Below are 27,701 nucleotides of genomic sequence, written 5' to 3'. Positions count from 1 at the left end.
TTGAATTTTATTTATTTTATTGTATTTTGAGAGACAGGGTCTTGCTCTGCTGCCCAGGCTGGAGTGCAGTAACACCATCACAGCTCACTGCAACCTCGAACTCCTGGGCTCAAGTGACGTTCCCGCCTCAGCCTCCTGAGTACCTGGAACCACAGCTATGTGACACCGTTCCCGGCCTGAAGCTTGAATCTTTGCCTCCATGGCTGCCAGCGAGAGGTCGCAGATGCTCTGCCACACGCCTCCACGGCAGGAAGCTCACGGGTCTTCGAGCACCTGTTCCAACATCCCAGCTCTGGAATGGCACTAACTGCTCGGAGCCAAGGGATAAAGGAGCGTTTCATAACAGAGCTGGGCTTTCCAGATCCCTAACGCAGTGCCTGCTTCCTAATCGTCCCATCTCCTTTCAACCCAGACATCTCAGACCCAAAACGTGACAGTCACCCCTTGTCACCGTACTTCCTTTCACTCTGTAATCTCCTCTCCTTTCTCTCCTATGGAGTGGCCCGAGGAAATTCTAAAATAATGTATTATCCACATAATGGTAACAGAGCAGACTGCCCAGGACCAGGCTGATGAGTGTCACAATGGAAGGAGGTCCTCGTGGGGCACAGACTGCTGTGTCTTGTAGGAAGGAAAAGCTGCCCCCGGATGGCACTTGGCCTGTTTCCAGAGAGAGGGGAAAGCCATCTGGGCAGGTGGCTGGGAGGGTGGGCTCCCCCGCACCGAGCCCTGAGAGTGCAGTGGCCGAGCACACAGTGTCTGTCATCTCAACTGCCACCTGATGCTGTCTCCTGAGATTCGGTTTCAGTCAAAGGATTCCTCAGAAAGAAAGCTGAAATGATGGCATTCCTGATGCTGAGGAATTTAACCCAAGCCCAAAAAACACCCAACAAATGTATTGAACATAAAGACACTTTATAAAGTATTTCACCGGGTTACCATCTTCCACCTTGGACCTCTGGAAAGATCTGTGGGGTGAGTTTTAGTCCCCATGACACGCGGAACATCCATGAAGACTGAAAACGTGCCACAAGAGGGGACGCTCGGGAGAGCCTGTGGAAAATTCCAGCAGGTAGTTCTCGAGAGCTGGTCCAGGGGTCCGCAGGGGATCTTTGTCTCCTTCTCAGGTCAGCCCCACCTCCCACCCCCAAACAAGAAGTTCCCCTTTCACAAACAGGAGGTGACCCTAGCAGACAGCGCAGCCGTCGGAGGTTAGACGCAGCGAGCTCCCGACCCGGACGCGAAGGCACACGGGAGAGTAAACACAGCACCCACAAGCAATAGGGCAGGGCTTTTTGTTGTTGTTGGGGGCGGGGGTGAGGGGTTGTTTTCTTTTTTCCACCGTCAAGGGCATTTCTGTTTTCTAAAACGTTATGCCGGACGGTGGAGCGGCCAGTTAACACCATCTGGGTTTTCAGCTCAGGCTCTGCTGGGGCTTTACGAAGACTTCCATCGGATCAGAGAGAACACGGCATGGACCACGTAGAGCAGAGTGGCCACGTAGGAGAACACCTGGAACCAAGAGAAACGGCCGTCAATGGGTTTGTGCAGGAGGGCGAGGCACAGCGTCTGCACTGCATCCAGCCTCACAGGGCCCAGGGGCGCCAGACCCGGAGAGCTTGGGCCGCCATGGCTTCTCACCCCTCACATGGACGCCCTCCCTGCTGAACCCAGGCGTGCACCACATCCTGTCAGTACAGAGCTCCGTGCGACCTAACAACCGCCTGGACCTGGTGTGCAAGGTCAGACTCTCCACTACCACCCAGCATCACACGGGTCTCAGCCTGAGGTCTCGGCTGACCTGAGATGGAGTCCTCAAAGGCCCCTCCAATGAAAGCATCTCAGGCAGGTAACTTTCCAGGGACAACTTCCTCCCCCAGCAGGGAGACCAGCACCCTCCAGCTGTGGTCCTGGTAGCTTGGTTGAGAGATTGTAAATATCTGGGTTTGCTGGCCCTGGTGAAAGTCTCCATGCTGCCTGGACATCCTCGCCCTATCATTATTTTGTTTTAGGGTTCTTAATATCACAGGTGTGGCTGAGGGAGCCAGACTTCATAGGAAGTGAGGGACAGCGAAGGGGAGGAGGGATTTTGAGCTTTTGTCGAAAGGAGGGGCCTTACTGTTGGGACCATCCAGTCAGCCACCGTGGCCCTGGGAGCGATGGCCCTGCTCGCTGGGGACTTGCTGCGTCCTCCTGAGCACTGTCTGCTCCCATCACCCCACTCCTTGAGGCCTGCCTGCTGCCGAGCCCAATCTCTGCACCTGGCTTTGTGACCTTGGGTGGAGGTCAAGAGTTTCCAGCTCAGGCATAACATCCATTTAGGGCGGCTACGCCTCTGTGACTCCTGAAAATGCCCATCAACCCCAGCCCTCAGGGTGCCAGCTCTCCTGCCTCTACACCTGGGCAAGACCTTTCCCTCATTGCCTACAGGCGGCGAGTAAGCCGAATGATTAACACATTTAAGAGAACGTATCTGGGGCAGGCAGTCAGACCCCAGTGGGCAGCCCTCTGTAAAAGGTGGGCATTCCAGACCAACGAGGGCCTTTAGCAGAAGCACCTTGGAAGTCCCCAGCAGGAAGAGCAGTGGAGACTCATTTTCCAATGGGGTCAAGGGAACACGTAGAGCTGGGCACGAACGGGCAAATTTTGGCTTCAGAAAGCTCTCTCCCTAAACTGCAGCCATCGCCGCCTACCATTGTATAATCTAGAAACCTCCAGATTTCTCCAGAAATTTCCATCTCGTCCCAGTCAACTTCCACCAATCCCCGGGGTCCCTTTGGCAAAGCAGCTCTGCCACCCACAAAGGAGAGAGGGAGGAGCTCAGCTTGGAACAGGCCCTGATTAGTAGCCACAGAGTGGAGGTGAGGCAGGCTGGCTGCTTCCAAAACCAGGCTGTGTGAGAGAGGGTGTGAAGTGCCTCCTTGCACCCCAGTATCCCCTGGACTGGACATGCTGTGGTTGGGCGGGTCTGGGATTGAATCCTGAGTAATGAACTTCTTTCTCTCTCACAGTCAGATGCAGTTGATACTGTGAGTTGAAAGGCGTGACTTTACATCAAACACCGTGCAGATTTCCCCTTGGTGGTTTTATTTGGGTGCATCTGCCAGCTGAGAACACTCTGGTTCTCAATTGTAACCCTCCTGTCTGCATGAGCATATTCGTGTCTATCCATCTCAACTGAAAAAATGGGAACATGGTCAATCATGGGATGGATAAATAGCTGTTGGTCTATTCCTACAAGGGAATACTACACAGTAATGAGAACAAACAACCCACATCTACACACAGCCACTTGGGTGAATCTCACAAACATAAGGGTGAGAGAAAGAAGCCATATGAGTTTCCACTGTATAATTCCACTTATATGAAGTTCAAAGGCAGGCAAGACTGAACAGGTGCTGGAAATCAGAATTGTGGCCGGGCGCGGTGGCTCAAGCCTGTAATCCCAGCACTTTGGGAGGTCGAGATGGGCAGATCACCAGGTCAGGAGATCGAGACCAGCCCGGCTAACACGGTGAAACCCCATCTCTACTAAAAAAATACAAAAAACTAGCTGGGCGAGGTGGCGGGCGCCTGTAGTCCCAGCTACTCGGGAGGCTGAGGCAGGAGAATGGCGTGAACCCGGGAGGCGGAGCTTGCAGTGAGCTGAGATCTGGCCACTGCACTCCAGCCTGGGCGACAAAGCCAGACTCCGTCTCAAAAAAAAAAAAAAAAAAATCAGAATTGGGTGGTGATGGGGCACAGTGATGGGAACAAGACTTGAGGAGATTTCTGGGAGTGGTTTATCAGGCCCTAATTCTTAGTCCAGATGCCAGCTACACAGGGGAGTTTGCTTTATGAAAATTCATCAGGTTGTGTGCTGGTGACTGGCCCTAATTCTTAGTCCAGACACCAGCCACACAGGGAGTTCACTGTATGAAATCTGTTAAGCTGTGGGCTTGTAACTGCACACCTCTCTGGCTGTGTGCTGCCTTTGATAAAAGGTAAAAGAGAAAAGTCAGAAGGCCGTAGAGCCTAGTGGTTCTCAACTAGAGACCTGAGCAGCAGGAAGGGACGTTCATTCCCCTGGCTGGGTTTTTCCTTCAAGTGCTGACCCACTAACCACATCCCATCTACATTTCGCAACCCTTGCCCACAATAATTTTATGGAAATTATTATCAGACACTTCGCTGATGTTTGTTAAAAGAGAAGACTTGGTTGGGATGGGGAACGTATGAAGCTGCCTTGGGAGAAGGAGATGAGAGGGAATTGTGTGAAGAAGATGGAGGGTGGTTCACCAGCCTCTCCAGGAAGGAAGATCAGTCAGGATGCCACCTGGCTGTGCTGCTGCTTGGAAACCAGCCATGTTGGGAGACGGGCCAACACGGGAGATCACCACATTCTACCTTGGGATTTGCATAATTCGTAGGTCAAGTTCTAGATATCTGAAGAGTGCTCTTTCTGAAACTTCTTACTTTTTAACAATACCCACAGTCAGAAGCGTATTTTATATCGTAGACTGGTGCAAGGGCACACATGCTCAGCTCTGAAAACCACGTGATGAAACAGTATATTCTGTTACCCTGTCATTCTGATCCAGTCCATTAAGAAGAAAATCCACCTGGCTCCAGTGTCCCCACCCCTGGCTGGATGCTTCAATGGACGGGCACGTGGGGAGAGTCAGGAGACCCATGTGGCCAGACTCACAGCCCCAAACCAGTGCTGAGGGTGTGGGGACTGGGCCCCCAGCCTTGATGCTGGGCCCTACAACGCCTGGTGATCTTGGGCCTGTCACCCACACTCTCTGGTCCACTTCACCTGTGAGATGGGTGTCATAATCCTGGGTTGTAGGGTTGCCGTGGATGTTGAATAAGATTGTTCACAGAGCACCTGGGCAGGGCGTTGGGCAGCTGCATCCCCTCACACGTCTGCCCTCTGCAAAGCCCACCCAGGCCTGGGGCATGCAGCCCTGGCCAGACGACTAAGCAGAGCCTTGGGCACGACACGACACCCCCCTTCTTCGGGGCTTTCCTGCTCCAGGAATGAAGGCAAGGTTTGACCTCACTCCAAAGTTAGTGAGCTGGAAACAGAGGGCCTGGGCAGCCTCTACACACACCCTGCCAGCCGCGGAGCCGCCCGGTGTGGACACAGCCCCGGGTGCCCGGACTCACCACGGCAGCAATGTTTTCGTGGTAGTGCCTGTAGGTGAAGCCGTCTTGCATTGTGATGGTGGCCAGGGCCTCCAGGACTGAGGCGCTGAGGTAAAAGAGGGCTGCGGTGCAGTGGTAGGCTACGTCCTGCGGGGCAGACGGAGCGTGAGAGGGATGGGGAGAGAGAGACGGGGCCCAGATGCAGACCTGAGGTCCCCTCCACCCCCATCCCTTGCCTCTCCCCCTACTTCCTTTGAATCCCACCCCTCCCAACCTTGTCACGGGGGTCCCATGCCTGCCCTGCTGCGCTGAGTCTCGCTTCACTGCTGTGGGGCCACAGTGAGCACTTCCGATGGAACATGGGTCTCCCCTGAGGAAGGGTCAAGGGAGAGTGGGGGAGGGGCCAGCAGCTTGGGGTGTCCCAGGAAAAAGCTCGTCCTGGATCCGAGAAGTGTGCATGGCCACAGTCCAGCGTGGGTGTGGCCTCACTGACCGGTGCAGGATGAGGGAGGACCATGCTGTTTCTATTGTTTTGTTTTGTTTCATTGCTTATTTTTGGCTCCTGGTATATTTAAAAGCAAAAAAGGGCTCGGCGTGGTGGCTCAAGGCTGTGATCCTAGAGCTCTGGGAGGTTGGTGCAGGAGGATCTCTTGAGGCCAGGACTTGAGACCAGCCTGGGAAACATAGTTAGATCCCCATTTCTACACAAAATAAGAAATCTTAGCTGGGTGTGGTGGCGCATGCCTGTAGTCCCAGCTACTCAGGAGGCTGTGGCAGGACCATCACTTGAGCCTGGGAGGTTGAGGCTGCAGTGAGATGAGATTGCGCCACTGCACTCCAGCCTGGGTGACAGAATGAGACCCCCAACTCAAAATAAAGAAATAAATGAAAGCAAAAAGGTACTAAAACAGGGTTTTATGTAGTTGTGATTTGGAAGTGATTTCAAAAGTCTAAGTAGCAGAGCTTTTGAGAGTGACAGGCTTGGCCAAATGGCCCCCACCACCCCTACAGCAGGTAACGGGCAAGTGTCCTACATGTAAAAGTTACCTTTTCGTGGGCCTCAAAGCAGAATTTATACAGAATAACGACCAAAGGCCACTTCTGTTTCCCTGTGCTCTGTGGCAGCCCTGCTTGGAGCTGGACAGTAAATATGGCCTGAGACCCTCAGAGCCAGGGCCAGTTTCCGGAGCCCAACACCTCGGTCAGCCTCCAGGGCCCGGCTCCCCTGAGATGAAAACAGCCCTCGCAGGTGATGGGAGGGGCAGGCAGGCACCTGGTGGGCACAGGTGGTGTGGGGGCTGGGCAGCTGGTTATCCATGGAAAGGCAGTCATGCAGGAGAACACAGAAGAGGTCCAATGAGGGCTGGCAGTGGAGACCTTGCCTCTGCCCCTGCCTCTCCTGATTCTGCTGCTGGGAGCCCTGGGCAGGCTCAGCCTTGGAACACGGTGGGGTGACGTCTATGGAGAAGTCTCACCTGGCACTGGAAAAGCCCACCCTACCGGACCAGGGGCCAGTACTACTTCCGTCCCGCCCCCCACTGCAACCAGCAGTCGCCCTGGCTGGACTCACCAAGGAGACCCAGGAGGCCTCTCCACCATGGGCTCCAATGAGGTACAGGACGATCAAGGTGGTGGTGGCCACGAAGCAGAACACAGACACGAACATCACCCAGCCCTGGACCAGGGGCCAGGGCACCAGGGAGGAGGCCACCAGGATCCACACCAGGCCCCCGAAGATCTGTGGGGGAGGAGAGGGGTGAGTTTCGGCCCAGAGGAGAGCCCCAGCCCAGGAAGGGCCCCCGACCAGCGGTCACATGGGGTGACTTGGCTGCAAAAAACACAGGAAGCAGGCAAAGAGAACAGGGCAGGCATTTTCCTCTCCAAAAATGCATCTGTCGTCCCCGCCAGGCCTTGTACTGGATCTCAATCCCAATCCCCAGCATGCCTGCTCTGACTAACTTTTAAAAAATTTTTTTTCTTGAGACAGAGTCTTGCTCTGTCACCCAGGCATGAGTACAGTGGCGTGATCTCGGCTCACTGCAACCTCTGCCTCCCGGGTTCAAGCGATTCTCATGCCTCAGTTTCCTGAGTAGCTGGGATTACAGGTGTGCGCCACCACGCCTGGCTACTTTTTCTATTTTTAGTAGAGACAGGGTTTCGCCATGTTGGCCAGGCTGGTCTGGAACTCCTGACCTCAGGTGATCCGCCCTCCTCGGCCTCCCAAAGTGCTGGGATTACAGGCGTGAGCCATCGCGCCCGGCCTAATTAACTTTTTAAATATGGATTTAATTTTTTATTTAACAAACACTTATATCAGACCTGCATTCCAGGCACTATCCTACGCACTTTACAAATAACTCAGTGATACTCACAGCAACCGTATGAGTAATGCCGACCCGTTTGCCAGATGAGGAAACTGAGGTAGGTGGAAGTTAAGTAACTCATCATTCCAAGAAAGTACTTATGCCATTTGGTATTGTCATGAGAAGGGCTGCTATTTCTTCTGATATTCTAGCCTTCCTACTTGCTTTGATATTAAAATGTCCTTTTTTTTATGCAATGGTAGTGACCAGCAGATCTTTTTGGTCTTTATTTGGCAAAACAAATTAGCCACACTGTCAGTAGCCCTCTGGCCTCCCTTCTTTTGTTTCTCTCTCTCTCTCTTTCCTTCCTTTCTTCTTCCCCCCCTCCCTCCCTCCCTCTCTCCCTTCTCTCTCTCTCCCTCTCTCTCTTCCTTCTCTCTCTCCCTCTCTCTCTTCCTTCTCTCTCTCTCTCTCCCTCTCTCTCTTGCTCATTGTTTCTTTTTCTGGATTCAACCCCTTATATTCCCAAGTCCAGAAAGTGTTCTGACGACCAGATTTGGAGTTTGAATGGAGTAACCCAGGCCAGCCTTGTCTCCTTGGATGGCTGAGGATGGGTGTACAGTGAGAGAAGTACAGTCCTGTGGTTATCCAGAATACACCCCAGTTGAGGTCGCCAGGGTCAGTGAGCTCCATACAGTCAAAGAGGAGCAGACATGGGAGCCAGCAGCACCCCTCAGTAGCCCAGCCCAGTTCCTCGCTGTGGCTGGACACATACAAAGCCGCTCCCCACCGCAGGTGGGTACGTACAAACCCTGCTCCTCACTGTGGACAGGCGCGTACAAACACGAGCCGAGACTTTCTGCACTTCTCTTTCTCTTCTCCTCATCTCCCCCTGCGCCGACCCCGCCCCCCGCTCCCGCCCCCAGAAAGAATCAGCTCAGCCTCATCCACATGTTCCGCACTTGGATGAGGATGGGGCTCGGAGCACTCTAGGCCTATGTGGAGATTCCTTTGCAGCCAAAAGCCTCCAAGGTACTACAGATGCATCTGGGGGGCTGAGGGTGGGGCTGCCCACCCAGGCCTGTGTCCCCTGTGGTTTGAATTCACATAGCACCTTGACCCCCCGCTGACCACCTGCTGGGTTAGAGCTACCACTGTCTTTACAGGTGTTCTCTGAGCTGCTTGGCTGAGAAGCAATCAGGAGAGAATTGCATTTAGGTAGAAAAATCAGTGCAATGAAGACTTTGGATTTATTAAAACCAAGTTGTCCCTAAGGAATCAGATGTGGGCATGTCTGACCAGAAAGCGTCCTCTGCTGATGGATCTTAGGCTGCCTGAAGGCACGTGGCAGGGGCGGTGGGATGCACTGGGAGCAAAATCAATTAAATAAAAATGCGCAGACCGCCATGGAATAAGATGTGTGTGTGTAGATTTCATCCACAGTTGAGTTTCAGATCCAACAGATGATGCGGCCTTTTCCATAATGGGCACTGACGGAGGGACAGGAGCGCATCGGTGTAGGCAGGGCTTGGATTCAGGAGGCATGTGAGGGTGGCGTGAGAAACGGGAGGATCCAGCAGGCACATCCAGTGGGCAGAGGGAGGCCCCAGCCTGGGAACCCCTCTCCTAAGCGCCCTTTGCCTGGCGGCTACGTGACCCTCCCAGGAGTACCAATTTAAGTTGATTCCTTGTTCACACAGTCTCGGGGAGTCGTGCACGCCTTCTCTGTAGCGCTCGGCACAAACACAGGTGTATTGGGTTAGGGATAACTTGGGGCTTTCCCTGACCAGGTGATGATGGTGGGCTTGAGGTCTGCCTTGCTCACAGCTGCCTCCCTGGTGGGGACCCGAAGAAGACCCATCCAGCCATGCGTCCATGTCCAAGTCAGCTAGCAGGACTTTGGTCTCCTGGTACCCGGGTGTGGCTAAACTGGAGCCACTTATGAACCAAATTCCAAAGGAGCACCTTGGGTTGCACATGGTGGGGAAGAGACTCCGTTGTGGAATCCCAGTGGGACCCCGTGGGCCAGAGGCGCTTATGGGTGACCAGCACGCATGCTATCGAAGAACACTGAATTTCACAGTGAGTAAACGATTCCCCCTCCTTTACTGTCTGGTTTCTCTGATGAAGGCAAGAAGGGCTCAGGGTGGAGCCAGGTGTCTGGAGTTCTCTAATAGCGCGGATAGGCAACGGTAAACTGGATAGTGACATTGTTTCTATGCTTCTGGTCGCAATGTCATTGTTTTGGGAAAATTAACTGTAAAATACATACGAAGTGAATTAATGCACAGGTGGCACCTGGAAATGGCAAATCTGAGAAGGTGGCCCTCAGCTCCTGTCTGTAGAGTCATCTCCACTCCATTCTTCCCGTGTGGCTTGAGACGTGACTGATATGAGGAATCAAGGGCAGGAAAAGTGAGGGGAAGTCAGTACGTGGAGGGCTGGCCACAGCCTCCTGTGTGCACCTTGCTGGGCACAGCCACAGCCTGGCCTCTGAGCTTCCAGCAGCTGCACAGAGGGCCTCGAGGTCAGGCCAGACCTCTGCCCTGTTCCAGTGTGTGCTTTGACCAACCTGGTGAAGACTATTTTCCAGCTCCCTGGGAAAGTCCATGCTGCCCACACTGGCACGTGGATTCCTGCTATCTATCGTGGGAACCCTGTCCACAGTTGTCCACAGAACAAAGTGTGCTGTGGGTTTAACCCCAGCCCCTGTCCCCTGACACATCTCAGGATCCCACCCAGCCTCTGAGGGCATCACCTTGCAAGGGTGTCCTTCAAAAAATGAGGCCGACTTTTTTCCTTTGCGTGGTATATTTAGAGCGTATGTTTCCTAGTGAGATGGTGGGGAGACATTATCTTTTTCTTTCCTTAAACAGCTTTATGAGCTATAATTCACAGCCCATACAATTCCCCCATTGACACGGTATGATTCCCGAGTTTTCAGAATATTCACAGATATGCGCGTCCATCACCACAGTCAATCTTGAAACATTGTCATCACCTTGGAAAGAAATCCCATGAGCTGTGGCTTCCCTGCCCCCATTCCAAGCAACCACGAATCCACTTTCTATCTCTATAAATTTCTGTATTTTGAACTTTCATATGAATGGAATCATTCAATACATGGACTTTTGTGACTCACTTCTTTCATTTAGTACAATGTGTTCAGGTGAGAAATTCTCTCTGAAGGGCACTGATACAGAATATCTCTGCTGCCGCAGCCGCACAGTGGCCCATTTGGACCCCACCATTCAGGGGTCCTGGGTGACTGTGTCTCATCTCTCTGGAGCCTCCAACACAGGAGCATCTGAGGAACGGCGTTCCTAGGGACGCTCTTACACCAGTCCTTGCCTGTCCCAGAAACATGTGAAGGTGCAGCTAGTGACAGATGTCTCAGCACAGATGACATCACGACAGCTGGGGCCTTTGCTCCCAGGAGATGCGCAGTGGGGTGGTGGGCGTTCCCCTCAGCACTGCCCAGGAGGTGCCCAGGGAGGACTGCAGAGCCCAGGGTCACAGGGGCTATCTGGGGGGCGGGGCGGAGGAGGGTGCAGAGCAACCCTGAGAAGAAGAGGAGGAGACGGGAAAGGTGCAGCTGAGCCAGGAGAGAGTTCATCCCTGGCCAGGTGTCTGTGGAACAGAAACAGCTGCTGCCTCAGCTGAGTCATGACCCCTTCCCTTCGGAGCACAGACCTTTGCTGCGGTCTCCTCCGGGAGAATTCTAATGCAGAGGTGCCCTGCTGGCTCCCTCCCCTTGGCAGGGGACTCCCGTTCTCAGAGGACCTGTCCTCTGAAGTCTGCAGGAGGCTGCAGCAAGTGATTCTGCCTCTTGGCCTCAGTTTCCTCTCTGCAAATGGCAACTCGCAGCTGTCTCCCCACACTGTGGGCTGGTGTGAACTGGCTGAAACTATGGATGTGAGTGTGAAGCTTCTGGCACTGAGCCCAGCACTACCAATACCTGGGAATAAGACGTCGTTCATGCAGGAGACTGACGGCTCAGCAGAAACAGACACATAAGCAGCCACTTAAGATGCAGGTGGACAATCAGCCCCGAGTGGGCAGAGCAGCCTGGACAGGTGCATAGGGTCAGTCGAGCCTTGGAGAGAGAGGTGGACTTAACTGGTTAACCAGGCCAAAGAACTGGGAGAGGCTCTCCACGGCGTGGAAAGGGCACATGCCAAGGTCAGAGGATGCTGAAGCAGCTGTGAGGGCTTCGGAGGCTGAAGGCTGGGCAGCTGGGCATGGGTCAAGGAGTAGCAGAAGGTGGGGCTGGAGGCAGGGTGAGCCTCCAGCCCTGCTGTGTGCAAAGCTGAGATTTGGTGTAAACCATGAGTCAAAGCTGGTTCCTGCCCTGCTCCACCTACTAAATGTACAGAGAGCAAGCAGAGTAAGAAAGGCACCCACACCAGGGAGATAAGGCACTCCTGGGCATGGAGCAGTCTGTTCCAGTCTGGCCTCAGGACCCCACTGGCCAAATATTTGTCCAGAGCGAGGGAGTAGGTGAGGGTTCAAGGATTTCCTTTCATCAAGGAAACTCCAGGTGGCTCCCAGTCTCCAGGCGGCAATGCACAGAGGCAATTATTTTGAAAACATTACTGGCACCCTGGAGGCACGGTTTGTGTCCCCTTTGTTTCTGCCAACAGGCCAGACTTCCCCCGGCCCCGCAGCTGCACCCCGTCACTGTCCATCAAAGTAGAGATGGTACAGCTAGCTGGGTGATCTCACACAAAGGTCTCCAGTTGGGTGGCTGCAGAGGGACAAGGGTTGAGTGCTCTGAGTCCAGGGCCTTGAGTTAGAAGATGAGGATGGGGCCTCGGCAAACACTCTGTCGTCCTCAGCCCTGACTATACGTTAAGTCACCTGGGCTGCCTTTAGGAAAAGAACACCAAAACCCAGGACTCATGCCCAGAGTCTGATCCCCAGGAAAGAAGCAGAGAGATGGGACAGACGCCCTGCACTCTTGGCCAAGGCCTCATGTTGTGTTGCCGTAACATAAGTCTGTGGGCGATGCTCTGTAACTCCTGTGAGACAGAAGAGGAAATGGCTCCTGTCTTAGGGCCCTGCCTGCCTTCCAGCCATGCCAGTCGACTGCCCCCGTCCAGGTCCTGCCCCACCTCTCAGTGCAAATTGTCACCATAGCGTTTCCTCTCCTCTCCCCTCCTGTCCTCTCCTCGAGCTTGGGTCCCTGTCTCGCCTGGAACATGAGACTAGCTCATCCTTGGGTGTCCTCTGAACTCTGAGATGCAGCCTCACTGTCTGAGGATGGGGGCCGAGGGGGTGCGTGAACGTTTGGAGGCCCCTCCCAACGCTGGTACCACAGAGCTGGAAACCAGCCATCTAATTCAGGTCAGTTGGGGGTGCTGAGCAGAGTTGAGCTTCTCTAAGAACATGGGATAATGTACAAAACTGGACAAAAAAGGTTCCAAAGAGTTCACATCCATGGTCTACCCAATGAAATGATGTTTGTGAAAAAAATTTCTGTCAGGAATTGTCTTCCTGGGAGCTCTCGTGTGAAATCGGAGAAGCTTCTCATGTTTTCTTTCCAAATGAATCCATGGGAAGCAGCCAGGGTGCTTAAGGGGTGGTTAAGGATATGCACTTTGGAGCCAGGGTTGATGAGTTTGAAGTGAGCTCTGTTCATAGCTGGGTGACCTGCTGTCCCTGGGCAAGTTATTGAATCTCTGTCCCTCATCTGAAAAGTAGTGATAACCGTAGTTGTGACTCAGGTTATATCTGCAGGGGGCCGGCACCTGGCTGCCACTAAGCTCTTGCTGTCACGACGGTCTTTAGATGAAGCAGCCTCTTCTGTAACTATGTGAAAAATCCAAAATCCCAGCAGTCTGAATATGATCTCAATACGCACAATCATCTACTGCAAAACTTGTCCAAAGAGAGCCAGAATATTTTAATAACCTCAAGAGAATCAAAAAGGGAAAACCTACAGTCTCCAGAAACCAAAAGTTGAGAAAAATGTGCCTGCCCTGCACAAGGAAGCACAAAGGGCACTAAGATATGAGCCAGCCTTGCCTCCAACAACGGGCCTGGTCATGGAGGACGGGAAGACGCATTCTCTGGCACATTCTTGAGATTCGTCTGGAGTTTCCATTCCCTGTGGCTGAAAGAACTCTTCATCCACAGTCCCCAGAGTTTCTGCTGCAGGGCTGGGTAACTGAGGCAATGCAGAGGCCTTGCTCAAATTCTCTGGATATTTTTCTGGGGCTCCGTTTCACCCTGTTAGGGCCTCCACAAGCGGAGATTCTTCCAAGGACACATCAAGCCGTGAACCAAAGAGGTCTTCCTAGGCAAGGCTTTCCATCTACACACCTGGGGGCGTGGTCCCCAGAGCCCAACAGCACGGAGCACGTGGTGTGTGCCTTTAAAGGCATATGTGAACAACAGTTTGTGCCTCGAATTCTTGAGAAGTAAAGGAAACCGGCCACAGGAGAGAGGCTGACCACCACTGCTGAGCCCCCCTGCCACTTAGGTTAAGTGGCAAAAATCATCTCCCCAGGAAGGAAAAGAAGAGATGTCCTCGCCGGATGAGGGAGGCATTCGGATTCATCCCCCTCTGCTGGGAGGACTGCAGGAAGCTCCCAGCCCTTCTGTGTCCTCCCAAGGCCACCATGAGGAGCACCCCCAACTCATGTTGCTGGCAATCTACTCACTCACTGAGTCGTTTTAGCAGCCAAGGGTTATTTCAATGCCAGGAGGACATTTTGTGTAGGTGATCTGACCAGAAAAACAACTGTGTGGTTCAGGAGAGGCTCAGCAGTCTTTGCCAGCTCAATGGGATGATTGATTTAAAGCTAATCATTCCAGGAGTGAGACAGAGGGTAGGAAGCATTTTTCTGTGTGTATGTATGTATGTACGTATGTGTGTGTGTACATGTATGCTTGTGTATAGGTGCATGTATGTACCCATATGTATGTGTATGTATGCACACAGGTGTACTTCTCTGTATGTATATGTGTTTGTGTGCAGGTGTGTATGTCTGTGCATGTGTATGTATGTGTATGGTGCTGCATACGCATGTGTATTTGTATGTGTGCATGTGCCTGTGTATGCTTGTGTATATGTGTGTGCACATGCATGCATGTGGGTGCATGTGAGTGCACGTGTGTGTGTGTGTGTGTGTGTGTGTGTAGGTACGTAGAGCCGGGTTAAGGATGAGCTACTGTAGAGCAGGTAAATGGCACAACAGGCTTTGATGCCAGGATGAAGTGAAGAGGGCCCCGTGCACCAGGTGGTGGGAGAATGAATTGCACAGAGCAGGAGCTCAGGGGAAGACCCAAGACCCCTAATGCTGAAGGCTTCCCCAGAGTCCTGCAGCTCTTCCCCTAAGAAGAAGCATCTGAGAGGGAGGGCAGGGGACTCTGCTCCAGTTCCGAGAGGTAACGAGCAAACCCGGCTTGGCTTCCTTACTTTTGTCAGCCTACCTACCTCCTGGTACGAAGGAACTCAGTCCCAGCAAGCCAGAGGAGTTTCCCTCACTCGCTCAGTCACTCATTCAGCCACTCACCCACTCACCCACTCACTCAGTCACTCATCCACTCAGTCACTCACTCACTCACTCAGTTACTCACTCAGTCACTCAATCAGTCACTCACTCACTCAGTCACTCACTCACTCACTCACCCACTCACTCACTCAGTCACTCACTCACTCACCCACTCACTCACTCAGTCACTCACTCACTCACCCACTCACTCACTCACCCACTCAGTCACTCAGTCACTCACTCATTCACTCACCCACTCAGTCACTCACTCAGTCAGTCACTCACCCACTCACTCAGTCACTCACTCACCCACTCACTCACTCACCCACTCAGTCACTCAGTCACTCACTCATTCACTCACCCACTCAGTCACTCAGTCAGTCAGTCACTCACCCACTCACTCAGTCACTCACTCACCCACTCAGTCACTCAGTCACTCACTCACTCACTCACTCACTCACTCACTCAGTCACTCACTCACTCACTCACTCACTCACTCACTCACTCACTCACTCACTCACTCACTCACTCACTCACTCACTCACTCACTCACTCACTCACTCACTCACTCACTCACTCACTCACTCACTCACTCACTCACTCACTCACTCACTCACTCACTCACTCACTCACTCACTCACTCACTCACTCACTCACTCACTCACTCACTCACTCACTCACTCACTCACTCACTCACTCACTCACTCACTCACTCACTCACTCACTCACTCACTCACTCACTCACTCACTCACTCACTCACTCACTCACTCACTCACTCACTCACTCACTCACTCACTCACTCACTCACTCACTCACTCACTCACTCACTCACTCACTCACTCACTCACTCACTCACTCAGTCACTCACTCACTCACTCACTCACTCACTCACTCACTCACTCAGTCACTCAGTCAGTCACTCACTCACTCACTCACTCACTCACTCACTCAGTCACTCACTCACCCACTCACTCACTCACTCACTCAGTCACTCAGTCACTCACTCACTCACTCACTCACTCACTCACTCAGTCACTCAGTCACTCACTCACCCACTCACTCACTCACTCACTCAGTCACTCAATCACTCACTCACCCACTCAGTCACTCAGTCAGTCAGTCAGTCACTCAGTCACTCACTCACTCACTCACTCACTCACTCACCCACTCCGTCACTCAGGGAGTCAGTCTGTCACTCACTCACTCACTCACTCAGTCACTCACCCACTCAGTCACTCAGTCACTCAGTCGGTCAGTCACTCATTCAGTCACTCAGTCACTCACTGTCTTACTCGCTGACTCACTCACTTGGTCATTCATTCACTCATGCATTTAACAGATGCTGGGAGTGGCACGGTCAACACTGAGGCAGGCTCACCCAGTGAAATGGATCTCATTCAAAGACACATTTTAATGAACGGAGCCCACCTCTCCCTTTCTCTCCTTTCTCATGCAGTCTTGTGACAGTCCCCACTGGAGCAGCTCTGGGTCCACCAAGGGTGGATTCAGGCCCTGGTGAAAGTGTCAGTGTCTAAGCAACGGTGACCAGATACGAACGCCACACAGGACAGGGACAGAGCCCGGTAGTTGGCACAAGATGCCCATCTGAGCCCATGGGGAGAGATCGGGGGAGAGGTCTGAGATTCTCTGGGTGGCGATCCTCTCCCTGCATCAACTGAAAAGGCAGATTATTGGGAGTCTGACTCCTGGGGCTGCTATGAAAGAGAACCCTGGGAGCAGGGCTGGGACCTGACTTGGTTTACCTACAGCAGTCACTCTCCCCTCCTGGCTTCTTCCTCCCAGAGGGACCCCTCATGCCATCCTTACCCCCAGCTGGCCTTAGACCATGCTCCTTATCTAATCTCAAGGCAAGAGCACGACTCAGGGGGTTTGGATCAGTTTGTGAAGAAGAGGATAGAGATTTGGGATTAAAAGATCTAAGAGCTATTGCCAGGTGCCGTGGCTCACGCCTGTAATCCCAGCACTTTGGGAGGCCAAGGCGGGCGGATCACGAGGTCAGGAGATTGAGACCATCCTGGCTAACACGGTGAAACCCAGTCTCTACTAAAGAATACAAAACATTAGCCAGGCATGGTGGCGGGCACCTACAGTCCCAGCTACTCAGAAGGCTGAGGCAGGAGAATGAAGTGAGCCCAGGAGGCGGAGGTTGCAGTGAGCTGAGATCTCACCACTGTACTCCAGCCTGGGCGACACGGCGAGACTCTGTCTCAAAAAAAAAAAAAAAAAAAAAAAAGTCTAAGAGCTAAGTTCAGGGCCATAGTTTATATTAACAAGGCAAGTTGGAGTGGGAAGAGCCCCCTGTTCAGGCTTGCAATCTTACCCGCCTTGAGCCCCAGGGAAGCCTTCTCTCCCATAGCACACACAGCCAGCAGGACCAAGTGACTGCTGACTTAATACCCACCTCCCTCACGAGCTAGAGGACGGTCGGTCACTAGTTCCTGAATGAATGAAAACTCCACTCAGATCCACAAATCTAGGGGTTTTCTGATAGGCATGTCTTCACTTGAACGGAAAATTCTGCCTACTACGTCTACACCCGGTGGCCTTACCCAGCAGGACAAACAGAAACCGAGAGGTTCCATGAAAATACAGGGTAAGCCACCTGGAAAAGGCAAAATCCGTGGAAATGCTAGACCAGACAGGAGTGGCTTAAATGCAAGAAAAACAAAAGGGATTTATGGGAGTCACCAGGTAGGTTAGTAATGTGAACAAACCAACAAAACAGGTGTACAACGGCAAGAGAGAGGCGAGAAGAGGCAGCCTGCCCCAGGTCTGGGAGGGTCCAAGGGAACTGGAACTCCCAGAGTCTCTTGGGGATTGGCGGCCTTTGTCAGTTTCACCCTCTGTCCGCCTTTGAGGTCAAGGACTTATCTTGTGATTCATCAAAGTCGGGTAGGTGAGAGCGGAGACCTGAGCCCTTTCCCTGCCGATGCCTGCTGAGAACAAATGTTTCCGAGTTCTTGATCTGGGCCAGGAATGTGGGCAGACTCAGGGTTTAGGCGTGAGACAGACAATAAGCAAAGGTCTGCAGGATGTGCTCTGAGTGCCGGGAAAGGGTGCTAGGAGGGTGGGCTTCCCGGTGGAGGTGATGGGTTAGCTCGGGTCTAAGGGGCCACCTCCAACAAAGAAGCATTCCCACTGCCGCCCCCAACCCGATCACAAATGGACATGAAGGAGGTCTGTGGCTGGTTTTAGAAAGAGTCCTGAGACCCACAAGCTGGGTGGTTCCTTTCCTGCCAGGCCCCTCAATCCAACTATGCCCACCTGCCAAGCAGCTGGGGGCCAGGATGGAGGTTGGGAGAGGTGAGGGCACAGGTTTTTGCCAGAGGCTGCCCCCTCCCTGAACCGATGCCCTTGCATACAGCCGACACACTGACACTGATGACAAATCGCTTTTGAAAGCTTTAATCTGAGCCCACTGGTAATTCGTTCCTATGCCTGTGGGCAGATGTAGCTATGTGTCACTCAGAACCCAAAAAGCTCTTCCTGCCCATCCTGGCACCCGCTGGCGGGTGATGCAGAGAGGCTTAGAAAGCAGCCTGCTCCCTGGGCAGAAGGCAGGCTGGGGCTGCCACCCTGTCCCCCACCTCCTGGCTGTGCCATCAAGCTCCCAGCCGAGGACACACTGACCTCTGACCTCAGTTGTTCCTTCCTGGTGAGAGGAGAGCCACTGGGAAGGCCCCAGGAAGGTGGTGTCTGTGCAGGACTTGGTGACCCCAGGGAAAAGTCAAGTGTGCCCTCCACAGCCTGGCCCAATCCCAATCCTCATTCAGCACCTGCCTGAGAATGGAACAGAGGGCACCTATGGCAAAGGTGATGGGGGCAGGCCTTGCGGACCCTGCCGTGGGCAGAGGTCGGCCAGTTGGTTTCAGAGCATATGTTTAAATTATTAGTCAACTAGTAATAACAGCACTTGATAGCTATGGGGCAGTAGCTACGTGAGGCAGGTGCTGCTATGTCCCCATTTTACTGATGCACAAACTGAGGCACAGTTACCTACCCACGTTCCCACAGCTGCCGGGTGCTGCTCTGACGAGCTGGCTGAGGCCCAGATCCAGGACCCCATGGGTGTGACAGTTACCTCCTGCGTCTAGGGTCAGCTTTGGAAATGGCCATGAGATTTTTGTTTTGGTGACAGTTTCTTACTCTGTCACCCACACCAGAGGGCAGTGATGCAATCACAGCTCACTACAGCCTTGACCTCCAGGTTCAAGTGATCCTCCCACCCCAGCCTCCTGAGTAGCTGGGACTATGGGTGCAAGCCACCATGGTTGGCTAATTTTTTATAGTTTTTGTAGAAATGGGGTCTTGCCATGTTGCCCAGGCTGATCTCAAACTCCTGACCTCAAGTGACCCTTCACCTTGACCTCCCAGAGTGCCGGGATTACAGGCGTGTTAACATGGAGGAGGGAGAATAACCAATTAGCCATTAGGCCACTTCCAGCCGGCTTTTCCCTCCCCAGCCCGCCACTGAAACAATGAGTCTCAATAGCCTCTGCTCCTTCAGAGGAAAGCAATAGCAAGGTTTGTGTTTAAGACACATACAGCACAAGATGAAATGCCAAAGGATCCCGCTCCCTCTTTGGCAGATGCCGGCCTGCAGTTCAGTCTGAAGAAGCGGGAGGGGCTGCCATGCAGACCCCACCGCTCCCCACTCCACTCACAGGTCAGGGGACCTATACCTATGTTCTTCCCCATGGCCTTATTCCTGGAGTGCCCACCTCCTGGGCCCCCTCCCTCCAAGTTGGTTCTGGGACTTTCACTTTCTGCCTCCTCCCCCTGCCCTTCCAGCCCCTCCCCTCCCAGCCCACTGCATTCTCACAGGAACTGGAGGCTCTGGCCAGGACCTGCGGGTCAGTGAGGCTGGCTGTGGCTGGTGACAGGCTTTCCTTCGATTTCCTACATATGTTTTTCAGGACCCAGGGCTTGGGTACATTAAAACGATTTGCCCAATACTAGGGTAGAGCACTAGGTATGAATGCGGTAGGAGCGGCAGAGAGCCTGGGGAGACGTGCTGCAGACAGTCAGAGTGTGGCACATTCATGACCCCAAGAAGGGAAATGACTGTGCTGCTCGTGCCCAGCCAGGAGCTCACTGGGAACCAAACCTTTCACCAGGGTGTCAAAGGCAATTTGGAGCCTTCCAAATTGATGAGAGACCACGAGGGACCTGCGCCATGCTCCACACCCTTGGGAACAATCTGAAAGCTGTGAGAAGGAGCTGGCCACACACCCCAGAACATTCCTCCTTCAAGGACGAGGAGCACTATCCCCCACTGTCCTCACACCCATCAGCACCAGGAGGGAACACCTGCTGGGTATCCTATCAGCACCTGCCCCTGAGGCCTGTGGCTCCAAATCACCGTGTCCAGGGACTGAGACTAGAGGGGCCAGGAGGAAGTCCCAGAGTAGATTAAGTCAGCCCCCAGGCCCTTCTAGTTCAAGTCTGGCCGGCTCTGTCCTGTGTCAAGGCAGGTCCCAGGTGGTCCAGTCCCTACTCCCAGCCCGTTCTCTGGAGAATGTGTCTGGGCTCAGGGCAAAGTCAAGCCACTACTGAGGCCGTGCAGAGCGAGTCTGCACTGGCGGCACAATGTGCTCTGCCCCTCGCCTGCTGGTGTGGCGAGTACAGGTACAAAATTCAGCCCTTGTCCCTGGCCGACTTGAGGGTGAGCCCTGCTGGCAGCAGCATTGTGGGGCTTCCTACTCACTTCTGAAAGCCCTGGGACAGAACGGGTGCCTTCACACCAGTCCTGGCATTGCCCCATCCCCGTGAGGTGGGGGAGTGACTTATGAAAAGCTAACAGGCAATCTTTTAAAATGTAGCTCAGGTGTGATGACACGTCCTACAGTCCTGTGGATCTGAGCCCCGTCATCGCTCAGCAGTTTCCAGGGAGCAGCTGAGAGTCACTGAGTCCTCACCAAAGCTGGCCTCTGGTCCTGAAAAGCTGGAAAAGTCACTTCTCCACCAAACCCCTGTGGAACCTCTGTCTAGAACACTTCTCCTCCCTTTAGAGGGGAAGAGAGGAGAAAACAGGGCAGATCAGGCAGTAGCCCTCTCTAAACAGCTACAGAGAGGGGACAGAGCCGGAAGCCAGTGGACACAGTCAGGGAAGGCCAGCTCAGACACCATCCTGTGCTGGCCAAGCAGGGCCTGCTCCACTCCCTGGTGCCTGTAGGAGAGGTTCCTAGCTAGAGCAGCAGGGAACTTGCTCCAGGAAAAGAGGAAGTCCCTGGACTGACTTGCGAGAACCTCAGAGTACCTGACTGCTTGCCCCAGCCTCTCCCTGAGAACTGTTCCCACTATTCTGTTCCCCTTAAAAATATCAAGAGGGTGGCCTGGGCTCCAGATGCCTGCTCCAAGTCTCAGAGAGTCAGTGGAGGGTGTGCAGTGCAATGCGTGTTCTTCAACCTGCCTTGGACCTCGTGACTCAGAACCTGCAGGGTGTGTTTTGACAAAGAGGCCCAGAGAAGGTGAGAGCTTCCCAGTGGTCCTGAGCTGTCCCTTCATTCTGTTGGGGGAGAGAAGGGACCCCAGCCTTGCCCAGGGCTGCCAGGTGGGCAGGGCTGCCTACTCAGGATCCCAGGGTGCCTTCTAGTGCAAGCAAACTCTCGTGTGGCTGTTTAGGTGAATAGAGAAGGCTGGGCATGACCTGCTCACTGCCAGAAGTGCTCGCTGGACCCTGGAGACCCAGTGACCCAGGCAAGTTGCTCCTTGTCTGAAAGTGAGGTTTCTGTGACTCTATGTCTCTGGTCTCCTAGGAGTTCCCATGCCACCTTCTCAATGCAGCCACAGCTTGGCTCACCTAATGCAAAACTGCCTCTCTGGCCCGTGGCCCAGTCCCGGCTCTGTCAGGCTGGCTCTTCCCCAGCCAGGTAGAAATCTAGCGTAGGTCCCCAGACTTCTCTGTTCACTGTTAATAAAAGTCCGGTCACCTTAGGTCACAGAAAAGGTATCATTTTCATCATTACTCTGTCCAGTTCACTGAAACTGTCAAAACTGCAAACTGATTTCAGGTGTCTCCCCACCCCAACCCCAACCCGTGATGTGACTGCACTTCTCTTGGTGCTTCTGAGGCACAGAGGAGGAGGGCATGCCCCTGGAGGGCTGGGTGGCATTCCTCAGGCTCTCACTCACAACCCTGCCTCCTTCGTGACCTGGGGGGGAGAGGCTGAGTAGATGATCTCACAGCCCTCTTCAGCCACTTCCTTCACAAGTCCTGAAAGGGTAGGGGTCTCTCCTGGCACAGGGGTGTCTCTATGGGAGACCTTGCGTCTGGGGGCCACAGCTGAGACAGAAAGTCTTCCCTGCGAACCTTTTGTTCCCTGAATGGTGGCTCAGTGTCATGAAGCCCCTGGCTTAGAATGGAGAAGGAGGAGACAGAGAGTGGCTCCGAAAGGAAAAGTTCCTCACTGGCTGGGACTTTTGCAGGGGAGCAGACCAGAGGCAAAGCCCTGGGTTTTATTGAAGGAGGAGAGAACATTGGCCATTTCACCCGTGGCCTACGCGGGGCTGCGCTGATGACCCCACCCCCGGCAATAGGGGCAGAGCCTCTGTGACTTTGGAGGTATTTGGAAAGGCAGTCTCACTTCCTAGTTGGGCCTGCCTTCCTCTTCCTGTGAGAACTCTGCAGATTTCAGAGGTCAGGAGGTCTGGGATAGGGGTGCAGGGCCAAGGAGAGATTGCTATGCCCCACCCTGAGCTGCCACCCTCACTTGCTCCAGTGGGCAGTCCCCTCACCATAGAAGTGGTGCTCCACCCTGATCGCCTTGGACATCTGCGCCTCCCAGGCTGTTGGGAGGTCAGGCATGGGAATCTGAACTATGAGTCATCAACAACTCAGTGGACTACAGATTTAAAAAATAATCAAGCATTTCACACCCATCGGATTAGCAGAAAATTATAAAGTCTGACGCTACCAAGTGATGAGGAACAATGGCGACTTTCATGTGCTGCTGGTGGGGGCCGGGGAAGGTCCAGGTTTAGCCTGAAGCTTAAACAATTGCGGGGATCATCTTTATAAAAGAATACAAAATTAGGCAGAGTCTTGGGAGGGGCTCGAGTAAGGAGGGGTCTTGAACTTAATTAAACATCATCGGCTTCCCAGTAAATCTGCCCCTGGGGTGTGTAAATTGGAATTACTCTTTTGGATGGCAATGTAATAACATCTGGGAAAATGACAATGTGCATATCCCCTGTGACCCAACAAGTCACATCCTCCACGTGTTTATGGGAGAAATTTCCAACAGGTAACTACAGAGGCAAATATGAGAATGTTCTTGGCAATGCTGTCTGCAGTAGCTAAAGGCAGCAAATTGGAACTATCCCAAGTGTCTATTAACAGAAGACTGGATAAACAAAGTCAACATGTATAAATCTCAGAACATAATGTTGCCTGGAAAGCATGTTGCAGAATGATATGTACGGTATGCTGGCATTTTCATAAAGTATGAAAACGTAAAACAATGCCATGTGTAGGTCATATGTGTGCAGTAAAAGTCTAAACTGTGCTTGGAAGTGAACACCACCTTCAGCCTACAGGTGGCCCTGAGGATGGAGGGAGAGAGAGGATAAGATAACAGAAGGATGTCTAGGAGGCTTGGATGCCATCTGAAAGCTTCATTTCCTTAATACATAAAAGCAAACAAGGCAAAATATTAAGATTTGACAAAGTTGGGCAATAATTATGTAGGTGTCTGTTAAAGTATTATATATATTCTTCTGTGGCATTTGAAATATTTCTATTTTTGTTTTTTAAACTTGAGGTGAAATTCACATATCATCAAACCAATCATTTTACGTTGACAGTTCAGTGGCATTTAGTGCATTCATGGTGTTGTGCACCCACCAACTCAATTTAATTCCAAAGCATTTGCATTACCCCCAAAAGGAAACCCCATAGCCATTAAACAATTGCTCCCCTCGGTCCCTGGTAAACCAACAGGGTTTGTGTTCTGTCTCCACAGATTTATCTATTCCGGATATTTTATATAAACGGAATCATACGCTATATGACCTTTTGTGCCTGGTATCTTTCACTTAGCATAGAGTTTTCAAGGTTTATCAACTTTGTAGCACGTATCAGTAGTTCGTTCCTTGCTATGGCCAGGTAGTATCCATCGTTTGGAGATGTCGCACTTTGTTATTTAGGTCATTGCTGATGGCCACTGGGCTGTGTGTTATTGTGAAGAGTGCTGCTATGAACATGCATGTGCCAAAACTAAAGTCCCTGCTTTGAATCCTTTGATTATATACCCAGGAGTGGAATTGCTGGGTCAGAGGGTCATTTTTTGAGGGAACACCAAACTGTTTTCCACAGTGGCTGAACCATTCACATTCCCACCAGCGACATACAAGGGTTCCAATTTCTCCACACCCAATACTTGACGTTTTCCATTTTTTGGATACTAGCCAGCCTAATGGGTGTGAAGTAGTATCTCATTGTGATTTCTTTCTTTCTATTTATTTATTTAATTTATTTACTCATTTATGTATTTTTTTGAGACCAAGTCTCACTCTGTTGCCCAGGCTGGAGTGCAGCGGCATGATCTTATTGCAACCTCTGCCTCCCAGGTTCAAGCGATGCTCATGCCTCAGCCTGCTGAGTAGCTGGGACTACAGGCATGAGCCACCACGCCTGGCTAAGTTTTTTTTTAATTTTTTTATTTTTAGTAGAGACCGGGTTTCACCACGTCGGTCAGTCTGGTCTTGAACTCCTGACCTCAGGCGATCCACCCACCTCAGCCTCCCAAAGTGCTGGGATTACAGGCGTGAGCCACCGCACCTGGCCTCATTGTGGTTTCAATTTTGTTTTCCTAATGCCTGATGATGTTAAGCATCTTTTTATGTCCATATTGGCCATTTGTACATCTTCTTTGTAGAAACCTCTGTTCAAGTCCTTTGCTCATTTTCTAATTGGGTTGTCTTTTTGTTGAGTTGTAATATTCCATAATTTTAAAAAAAGCCTCCCCTGGGGTGGCCAGCACCTTCTCAGGCCCTTTAATTCGCCATTCCTTCCACACATCTAATATATACAGCTTCATATTTACAGTCCAAGCAGAGGAGAACTGAGAGGCTTGGGGCCAGCTTCCTCCTCTTCTCTCCCAGGCACCTGCTAGCCCACCCCTAATCTAGAGCATGAGGAAGACGCCTGGAGGTGACTGTGCGTTGCGGGTCTCCTGGGAAGTGAGGAGGGGAGGTGGGGAACAGGGGTGAGGGGGAGAAGTGACTTTCTAAGTCAGCTGAGAGAAGCGTTCTGGGCGAGGAGAGAGTTGTTTCTTCTGGAAGCCCCGCTACTGGCAGGCCACAAAGCCACGCTGCGCTGGCGGAGCAAGCTGCCAGTAGTAGATGGTTCCAGGGTTTCCCACACCCCTGTAATCTCTGCAGCATTGGTGGGTTGGGTGGGAGCCTCCCGTCACCTTTCCCGCAGATCAGATCGCCCTGTCTCACTGGACTGTTCCTACTCTCAGGGGCACTCCCTCTTGTATGTCGAAGGCCAGCGGGGGCTGGCTCTCTGTGAATGGTGGGACTGCGTTCTTTGGCGTCCGGGGTTTCTTCTAAATGTAACTGCTTTGATTCCGCCTATCCCTAGGATTTAAAGTCACCGGTTCCACCCAGGTTTGGGTTCGACTCGACTTTCACCCCAAGTTCAATGATAGCCCTGCTCCCAGGCCGCCGCAGCCCTCCTAGCCACTGCCCCCAAGCCCTCCTTAGACGAACTGACCTGCTCCCTTTGGGGTTCACACCCTCCCCCTCGAATCAGGCAATAACAACCTGGGGTCCAATTTTTAAACAGCCAGGCTTCGACATTTTCTTTCCCGTCCAACTCTCCACGCCGGTGCTTCTGAGGGTGGGGTGCCGGAAAAGGTGTCCCTGAGGCGGCGACGGACCGCACCCACAGAATATACAGGGCACACCCCGCCCAGGTGAGGGCCAGCGGGTCCCGGGGAGCTGAGGCTGAGGGAGGTCACTTCGGTTTCGCGACACCGTGAGCGCTTATCAGGAGTTCTCAGTAGGAAGCGCTTTCCTGCAGCCTCAGGCAGAGACCGTGCGTGGAAGGCGGGACCGACAGCAGGTGCAGAGGCCCCGCGGCTGCCCAAGGTCAGCCGAGGCACGCGGATCGCTCTCTCCGCCCCCCAGCAAACCCCCGTCTCCTCCACTCCCACCCCACACACGGGGCAGAAGGACTGCGGCCGCGCAAACTAGGGCCTCATTTCCAGATCGAATTGGTTGTAAATACGTCCCCACGCCAGAAACTGTAAAAGGCCAGAAGAAAATAAACCGGATTCAACTCCCTCTCATCTCCAAATCTCGGTTGGTAATACTAACGTTTCTTTTGCTGATTTTTTTTTTTTTTTTTTCCCACACTGTCTCCCTTGTAAAAGCTGCGCACTTCTACCCAACCGCGCAAAGCGCGGCGTGAGCTTCGGTGGCGCAGCGCGCGTCAAGCGGGCCCGGCGCGCAGCTTTGGGACCAGCGCACCAAGAGCCGTCCCCGCCTGACCCGCTGCCAACATCCGACCCCGGTTGGGAACCCGGTTTTTCCTCCATAGTCCTGTAGACTGTTTCCCTCATTCCGTTGGTCTAGAAGGGGACAAACGACCGGAGGTGGGAGGGGACTTCCCCGGCTTGGTCCCTGCCCTGTCCCTGCTGCCCCGATGCTCCCGGGACCTGCGCAGCTAGCGGATCCAGTCCGACAGCTGTGCTGGGCGCCCGAGAGAGCGCACGGCTCAGCCCACCCCGTCCCTTCCCGGGCCAGGAGTCACTCACAAACTCGAAGATGAAGAGCAAGTCGGGGAAGGTGGTGAAGACCGAGAAGCCACTGGGCAGCGTGCTGCCCCCCGACGCCGCTGCGGGGGCCATGAGGGCTTGCTGGCGTCGGCCTCGGGACTGGACGCGCGCCGCTCAGACTGCGTGCAGACCTCTCGCTTGCTCCGCGGAGCCCAGTGGCCTGGGCGCCCCCGCGCGCGGGTTAAGAGCACGGGAGCCCGAGCAGAGGAGGGAGGAGTCCCGGCCGCCGCCCAGCTCCGCCCCTGGCCCCACGCCCCGGGAGACCCGGCCTGAGCGCCGCGGGCACCGCCCTGAACCTCTTCGAGGGCCCGCTGCGGGCGTGCAGAGCTGGGGACGGTGGGCCTGACTCCTGCGTTCCAGCCGTGGGTGCCACCTCTTGTGGGAAGCAGGGCAAAACCACTTTGGTCAGGCGCTCCTCATGCTTTTCTCGCTTCGTAGGTGACCAGCATCTCCTAAGAATGTTAACCATCAGTAACCGGGACCCCAAACCTCACCAAGGCACCCCTCGGGTCACCATTGCTCTAACTTTGAATTTGGGTCTCCTTCATTTTGCCACTGGATGCGTTAATGTGCGCGACCCACAGCTCCAGGCGGCGGTTTCCTGGCGGAACGGGACCGCCGCCACAGGCTGGGGGTCTGCAGTGGGGGCTGGGATCAGCCCTGGCTGCCTGCCCGTTCCGCGTCCCCCGAGCCGGCGCTGGTTCGGCGCTGGGAACGTGCACTGGGGCCTCTCTACTTGGCACTGCGCGTCTGCCTGAGGGTAGGAGGTTGCTCCCAGCCGTGCCGGCCCCAGCAGAAGGCTGCTGGTGGTGGTGCTGGGGCAGGTCTGCCTTGGCTTCATGAGACAGGAAGGGACGTTACCAGAAGAGATTCATCGCTTTCTCTTGGTCTGGGCAGCCCGGGCCTTTTGAGGGTGGGACCGCTGCTACCCCACCCGCATGTTCTTTGCTGCCTGTTGACC

At 53.5% G+C, this 27,701-nt stretch overlaps 1 protein-coding gene across 3 annotated transcripts; it reads right to left on the bottom strand.

Annotated features, from left to right (window-relative positions):
• MAL (mal, T cell differentiation protein (MAL blood group)) lies at positions 1–27,388 on the bottom strand. Of its 3 annotated transcripts, XM_017860516.1 has the most exons (4): positions 26,720–27,388; positions 6,701–6,868; positions 5,152–5,277; positions 897–1,512 (listed from the first exon to the last, which is right to left on the bottom strand). In XM_017860516.1, the coding sequence occupies exons 1-4, from the start codon at positions 26,810–26,812 to the stop codon at positions 1,438–1,440; spliced, it is 462 nt and encodes a 153-aa protein (XP_017716005.1). In that variant the 5' UTR covers positions 26,813–27,388; the 3' UTR covers positions 897–1,437. The 3 variants fall into 3 exon arrangements, with proteins under 3 accessions (XP_017716006.1, XP_017716007.1, XP_017716005.1); XM_017860517.1 differs by lacking the exon at positions 5,152–5,277 and having other exon boundaries at positions 1–1,512; XM_017860518.1 differs by lacking the exons at positions 5,152–5,277; positions 6,701–6,868 and having other exon boundaries at positions 1–1,512.
• Positions 27,389–27,701: the final 313 nt, after the last annotated feature.

The sequence above is a fragment of the Rhinopithecus bieti genome, unplaced genomic scaffold (genome assembly GCF_001698545.2).
Source record: "Rhinopithecus bieti isolate Rb0 unplaced genomic scaffold, ASM169854v2 scaffold_54331, whole genome shotgun sequence".
Lineage (NCBI taxonomy): Eukaryota > Metazoa > Chordata > Mammalia > Primates > Cercopithecidae > Rhinopithecus > Rhinopithecus bieti.
Note: the sequence above shows the minus strand (reverse complement) of the source record. Positions and strands in the feature narration are given on the sequence as shown.

Coding starts and splice junctions, on each gene's coding strand:
- MAL (XM_017860516.1), bottom strand. CDS start 26,812: ATGGCCCCCGCAGCGGCGTCGGGGGGCAGCACGCTGCCCAGTGGCTTC. Junction 6,869..26,719: donor TGCTCTTCATCTTCGAGTTT/GTGAGTGACTCC, acceptor CCTCCCCCACAG/ATCTTCGGGGGCCTGGTGTG. Junction 5,278..6,700: donor AGGCCTCCTGGGTCTCCTTG/GTGAGTCCAGCC, acceptor TCTGCCCCGCAG/GACGTAGCCTACCACTGCAC.